The sequence below is a fragment of the Capsicum annuum genome, chromosome 1, assembly GCF_002878395.1.
Source record: "Capsicum annuum cultivar UCD-10X-F1 chromosome 1, UCD10Xv1.1, whole genome shotgun sequence".
NCBI lineage: Eukaryota > Viridiplantae > Streptophyta > Magnoliopsida > Solanales > Solanaceae > Capsicum > Capsicum annuum.
In genome coordinates this window covers 186,339,332-186,346,307 of record NC_061111.1, presented here as the reverse complement: position 1 = coordinate 186,346,307, position 6,976 = coordinate 186,339,332, and the positions used below count along the sequence as shown (strand labels likewise).

General features: G+C 35.5%; 1 protein-coding gene across 1 annotated transcript; it reads left to right on the top strand.

Annotated features, from left to right (window-relative positions):
• The first annotated feature begins 364 nt into the window (after positions 1–364).
• On the top strand, positions 365–1,181 carry LOC107857140 (monothiol glutaredoxin-S3). Its single transcript, XM_016702090.2, has one exon. The coding sequence runs from the start codon at positions 529–531 to the stop codon at positions 838–840; it is 312 nt and encodes a 103-aa protein (XP_016557576.1). The 5' UTR covers positions 365–528; the 3' UTR covers positions 841–1,181.
• Positions 1,182–6,976: the final 5,795 nt, after the last annotated feature.

Below are 6,976 nucleotides of genomic sequence, written 5' to 3'. Positions count from 1 at the left end.
ATCAAACAATGGAACTTAAACTCTCACGTCAAACACAATATAATGCTAGAAGTTACATACATCTTAGCGTAAGGAATTTCAGTATCAGTAAAATTGAATTATAGTGTCATTTGTCAAGATCATATAGCATTGATATATTTTAATGTGTTTTTTTTCCTTTCTGACAATATATATCAAAACAATATGCCTCTAATATTTATCAATTTTCTTGCTTACAATTGTCAGTTGTCGTTTCTTGCTCCGTTTGAGAATCAAAGCTACACAAATGAGATCAGCTCGTGTGGTTACTTTACATATTTTGGATTCTGTTTATATCCTCAACTAATCTACTGTATCAAGGAATTCCATCTATAAATATGTCTTATTGGTGCTTCATTTTTCCTCACCTCAAAACTCATCAACGTCCCTACACATAAACCTCAAGTCATCACAAAATATCAAACAACATCCACATATATCGATCCACTACATTATTCTCTTCATTTTCCAAACACCTTAACACATTCTCTAATTATCAAATAGCTAAATATGGAGAGGGTAAGCAGAATGGTGGCTGAAAAGCCAGTGGTGATCTTCAGCAAGAATTCTTGCTGCATGAGCCACACTATTAAGTCTCTCTTCTGTGACCTCGGCGTTCATCCGGCAGTTCATGAGCTTGATGAGATGCCGAGAGGAGGCCGAGAGATCGAAGCCGGCCTCTCGAGGCTCGGCTGTAACCCGACAGTTCCAGCAGTATTCATCGGGGGTGAACTTGTAGGAGGTGAAAATGAAGTAATGAGCCTTCATCTTCAACGCTCCTTAAAGCCAATGCTTAAAAGGGCTGGAGCTCTGTGGGTTTAATTATTAAATATAGTATATATATTCGACCTCAGCAACAACAAATAACAATATTGAAGCGATGTGTTTTTATTGAGAAAGAATAATATAAGCGAGAGGTGGACATAAATAAGTTACTTTTAGCCAAAAAATAAAAATAAAAATAAAAATAAAGTAGTGGGTGTGTGTATGTAATTATGTATAAACAGTGAGAGTGTGTAGCATAGTGAAGCAATTTTCTTCGTGAGTTAACTATATAAATATGGTGTACTAAATAATGAGTTCACTTCTAGTACCCCAGCTTCTCTTTTTTATTACGTAAGCTGTGATCTTTTTTGTGAATAATAAATCTTAGTTTTTAGATATAACAGTCCCTTCTACTTATTTTTATGCCTAATAAATTCTGAATTCAGTTGTTGTTTAATTTTTCTCATTTCAAAAAATATGCTAGTTGTTAGTTCATGTGCTTTTAGTTTAAAATTTTGTACATTGGTGATCTTTTTTGCTCCCTTAGTATCCATATTTTCCTTTTCTTTTGAGTTCATATAATTGAAGGAAAAATGAATATGGTAACTCATAAATTGCAGTTAATAAAATATACTAATGATGTCAGAATATTATCAGTGTTTACCATTTTAATTGATCGTTATAGATGGCATCATGAGAAGCAATAATGAATTTTTTCAGGCAGAATCTAAATCAAAGGAAAACATTTGCCACCAATAATAGCTGTACTATGATAGAAGAGAATCTAACATATGTGAATGGTTGCATGCATGGAAGCTACTATTCAGTGACTTCATACAAAAGAATAGCTCCAATGATGCAACATTAACCAATACAGACAGTTAAAATCATTATGTCAACGAAATAATAATCTACAGTAATAGAATAAACTTTTTGAGTATTTCCATGTAAGTTAATCACTGGCAACGGTATAGCGTCTTAGTATAGATATAAATGTTTTCTTGAAAAGAAATTGCATTATGAGTGTGTTGGGTACGAGGAAAACATGTTTTGAAAAGTGTTTTTTAATTTTTGCATGTTTGATTGGTTTAAATATTTTGAAAAAAAATATTTTGCAAATCAACTTTTTTTTCTTCGATTTAAGGAAAATAACTTTCCTTCAAAAAATTAACTGAACTTTGTCCATAGCTTCAAATACCACCTATGTTCCTATCAAATAAGCCTCACCCACTTCAAACCAACCCATAGGTGACATACATCTTCTCTCATAGAGAGCCTCAAATAAAGCTATCTGGATACTGGAATGATAACCGTTATTGTAAGCAAACTTGATCAACGGCAAGTGATCATCCCAAATTCCTTTAAAGTTAAGAACACATGTCCTCAACATATCCTCTAGGGTCTGAATAGTCCTCTCTGCCTGACCATCTATCTGAGGATGAAAAGTAGTACTTAGATGAACTTGGGTACCAAGACCCTTCTGAAAGGCTTTTAAAAATGAGAGGTAAGTTGAGTACCACTGTCTAAAATGATAGACAAAGGAAATCCATGCAATCTGACCAACTCTCTAATATAGAGCTTGTCGTAATCCTCGGTTGAATAGGAAGTGTGAACTAGCAAGAAATAGGTTGACTTATTCATTTTGTCTACAATAACCCAAATCAAATTATGCTAATGACGTGAATGGGGTAACCCTATCACAAAGTCTATGTTCAACTCTTCCCACTTCTAAGTGGGAATGTTAATGTAATACCCTGCGATTTTCCTAGCTTAAATTCGTCCTTAGAATGTTAAGGGGGTAGCTTCCCAAAAACAAATACTATTTATTTTGAGTAGAATTCCTTATATTTTGAGCTTCCATTATGTAGGAAATTGAATTATATTTCCAATGATATAAAATTTTTCTAAATCCGATAACCGGATAGGAAGTTATGGCTATTTTAATTTTCAGTCGTAAAACACCATCGTTTAGACCCTTAGTGCATCGCGGATCAGTGTAAATTTTCAATTGTCCCATTCCAGTGGCCCTCCATGATATTGGCACATCGTGAATAGGGTCAATTTCCCATTTGTCAATTTTCAGAGGTCCAGCGCGATAATGGTGTGTCGCACCATATGCCAAAATGGTATTCCAAAGGGGCACCGAGATGTCTCCGAGTCGTGGAGTCTGCCCAATTTCCATTTTTCGATTTCCAATGAGCCACCCTGATAGTGGCGCATCGCGATAGCCACCCAGATCGAGAAAATGTATGTTTTCCTGTTTTGTTACAATGTTTAAAGGGGGTATTTTGGTAATTCTCCAACCCCAATCCATCCAAAAACAAAAGAGTTGTCATATTTGAAAGCACTTTATGCTTTATTCATCATTCTCTCTCAAACAAAACCCTAAGGCTTATACTTCCTCTCTAAGAAATTCAAAATTTCTCTATTAATTCTCCAAGACTCTTCAAGATTGAGAACTCCCAATTCAAGAACTCTAAGAAGTCATCTTCAAAACACCAATAAAGATATAAGATTTAAGTTCTAGCATCTACATCATCAAATTAAGGTATGTGGGGTTTGAACAAGGATAATTCTTTCATCCTTGTGCCTAAAACTTTACTTTTATTAAAAATTTACTGCAATTTATGTGATTTCCCATGAAATTTAAGTTAGCATTTATGCCCATTATCGTTATTTCCATGTTTATGCTATTTTTATTGATTTAAGAATTGAATTACATGATTTTGTTCATATCCCCAAGCATATTGTTGAAATTTTCAGATTTTGAGTTGTTTTATCACTATTGATATTATCAAGTATGATTATTACGATGATTTAACATGAGATTAAAGAATGAATTATTATCCAAAGATTTAATAATATATTATTATTTCAAGAAAGATGATGCTTTAAGTAACTTATGAGCAGATTATTTTAATTTTTTCAAAAAAGTTTGATCTTTTGATCATTGGTTTACTTTGGAATCCACTTTATAGATTAGTACAGTTTACAGAGCTCAGATTAGCTTTATTTATAGATTTACTCATATAAATACATAATTGATTTTTCATATAAACCCTTATGTTAGTTTTACAAGTGGATTTCCAATGGCTTGAGCGTATAGATTTAAGAGGGAGTAGTATTTAGCACCAAGCAGAAAATATGGGATTAGAATGGCCTATCTTTCACAGAACTACATAGCCAACGTAGGTACAGACTCAGATTATTTCAATTTATATGGATAACAGATAGAGCTTATAGTCGATCACCTAGATTAGGTTATACTTCCTGGCAAGAGTATGACACCTCTTCCCAAAGTGAGGTTTCCTCCTTAGGGGGTTAAGATGTTGGACTCCATGTAGCTCACATAGTTTATGTCGGTTAAGAGAATCTCCCTAATATTAAGGATTTTTAGAATAGTTTTAAAAGTATTTTCCCCACAGTCTAATAGTTAAGAATATACTCCCTAAAGCTTTAAAAGATTTCCCTTGCAGAATAAGTTTTCAGCTATGATTTAACAATGAGAAAAGAATACAGATTTTCGAACTAAGTATTATGGCTCACAAGATTTATACTATATGTTTTACTATTCTTGATTATGATTTTCAGCTATTAGATTTACTCAAGCCTGCGTGAGTCATTTATATTTAGCATGCATGATTTTATAAGCTATGATGATATTGTTTATTTATTACATGCACCCCCATATACTCAGTACATCCTCAAAGTACTGATCCACATATATGTCTATTTGCTACATTGTCTCATAATGTAGGTTCAGGTGCTCAGTCTTAGCAGCGTGAGTGATTCCCGAGTATCTCATCTACATCCTTGCAGTTGGTGAGTCCTCATAGTTCAGCGACTTAGTTATTCATACTTTCAGTTTATTAGTAGATGTTCTTTTATTTATTTCACATAGTTTGAGGCAGCTGGGGGCCTATCCAAGTGACTCTCTAGATTCAGATAGTAGAGGTTTGTTGGACTACTAGATTCAGAATTCAAAATTTTTAGTAATATTTTACCAAGACTTCTAGCATGTTTTAGAGAAGATTTTCCGCATTATTATGATTTTATATTCATATTTTCCCTATATTGAGATCCAAATTTAGTAGAAAATAGTTACGGTTAACTTAGGAGTACTTGTAGTTCAGAGCACCATGTGTCATTCCGGGAACTAGATTTTGGGGCGTTACAAACTTGGTATCAGAGCCTAAGGTTTAGAGAGTCCTAGGGAGTCAGAAAAGTCATGTTACATAGAGTCTTGATCATCAGTGTAAAGAGCACCATATTTATGAGCAAGAGGTTATAAAGCGTTTAGGAAATCATCTCTTCTTTGTCTTTCTCTACTTCTAACTTATGCTTTCACGTGATAGAAAATGCCTCCTTGTTGAACTAACGCCCGCAAAAATGATAACCAACCACCTTAGCCTTTAGACCCTTTGAACGAGAATGTTTCACATGCGGAGTTTTAGGCTGCCTTTCAGGCGCTAGCCTAAGCTGTGACAACTAATATTCAGGGAAATCGTCAGGCTGCACTTCCACCTCAGCAAGATAGGGACTTATTCATGACCATGATCCAAGATTTGATGAGGATGAATCTGCCAGAATTCTATGGGTAAAAGGCAGGTGAGGACCCACAGTTATATCTAGATGAGGTGTAGAAGATCATCTGGATTATACATATTTTTGAAGAAGAGAGTGTATAATTGGCATCCTATAGGATGAAAAATGTTGAGTATGATTGGGTGGTAATATGGAAAAAAATAAAGGGGAGAATGCAGCTCCATGACTTGATAGATATTTCAGGATGTGTTCTTAGATAAGTTTTTCCCATGTGAGATAAGGGAAGCTAAGATAGAATAGTTCATAAACCTGAGACAAGGTTCAATGACTATGAAAGAGTATTGCCTCATGTTCAACCAGTTGTCTAAGTATGCCCCTGATCAGATGGCTGACCTTAGGACAAGCATGAGTAAGTTTGTAACCGGTGTGTCTAGGTTAGTAGTTAAGGTATGTAGGACTTCTATGCTCATTGGAGACATAGATCTTCCTAGATTGATGATGCACGCTCACCAGATTGAGACAAAAAAGGGGAAGAAAAGAAAGAGAGCAAATAAAAGGGCTAAAACAGGACAGTTTGATTATGGTCAGAATAGGTCTGGAGGAGAAAATTATTCACAGTTTCAAAATTGTTTATCTATGTATGCACCTTCTTCAGCCAGTTCTCCTACACCCAGAAATAGGTAAGAATAGTGGGGTAAGTCTTCTATGTCCAGATCTTAGAATAGTATGCATGGTAGGCCCAACTATCCTCAGTGTGCTAGGTGTGGGTAAAATCATCCTGGTGAGTGTCTAGCGGGATAGAGAGGTTGTTATGGGTATGGCCAGCCGTGCCATGGAATTAAAGAGTGCCCACATGATAGACAGGGAAATAAGGATGTTCATCCTCAGACTCAGGCTAATAATGCACCAGCTCTTCTAGGTCGCCCATCTCCTCCTCAGGGTACATCATCCAGTACTGGTGGTGATTAGCATCAGAATTGGTTTTATGCTTTACCATCCCATCAAGAGTAGGAGGATTCACTAGATATAGTTACTGGTATGCGTCGTGTCTTTTGTTTTGATGTTTATGTGCTGTTAGACCCTGGGTCAAGTTTTTTTTATGTGACCCCATTAGTTCCAGTCAATTTTGAGATAAATTCTGAAAAGATCCCTGAGCTTTTCTTGGTTTCTATGCCAGTAGAAGAGTCAGTTGTTGCTAAGCATATCTATAAGAAGTGTCCTATCACTGTTCTTTATAAAGTCATGTTAGAAGACCTAATGGAGTTAGATATGGTTGACTTTGATCTTATCCTTGGTATGGATTGACTCCATTCTTATTATGCTTCTATAGACTATCGCACCCGTGTGGTGAAATTTTAGTTCTTAGATGAGCCAGAGTTTTCATGGTCAGGTAATTTAGTGTCTCCCAAAAGTCATTTCATATTTAACCTTAAGGCCAGAAAGTTGTCATCTAGTTCGAGTCAAAGACACAAAGTTTGAGACTCCAACACTTTCGTCCGTCCGAGTGGTCAACGAGTTTCCCAATGTTTTTTCAGAAGATTTCCCAGGGGTACCTCCCAATAGAGAGATAGAATTTGGTATTGACCTTCTCCCGATTACTCAGCCTATTTTTATCCCTCCTTACCATATGGATCCCACAGAGCTTAAG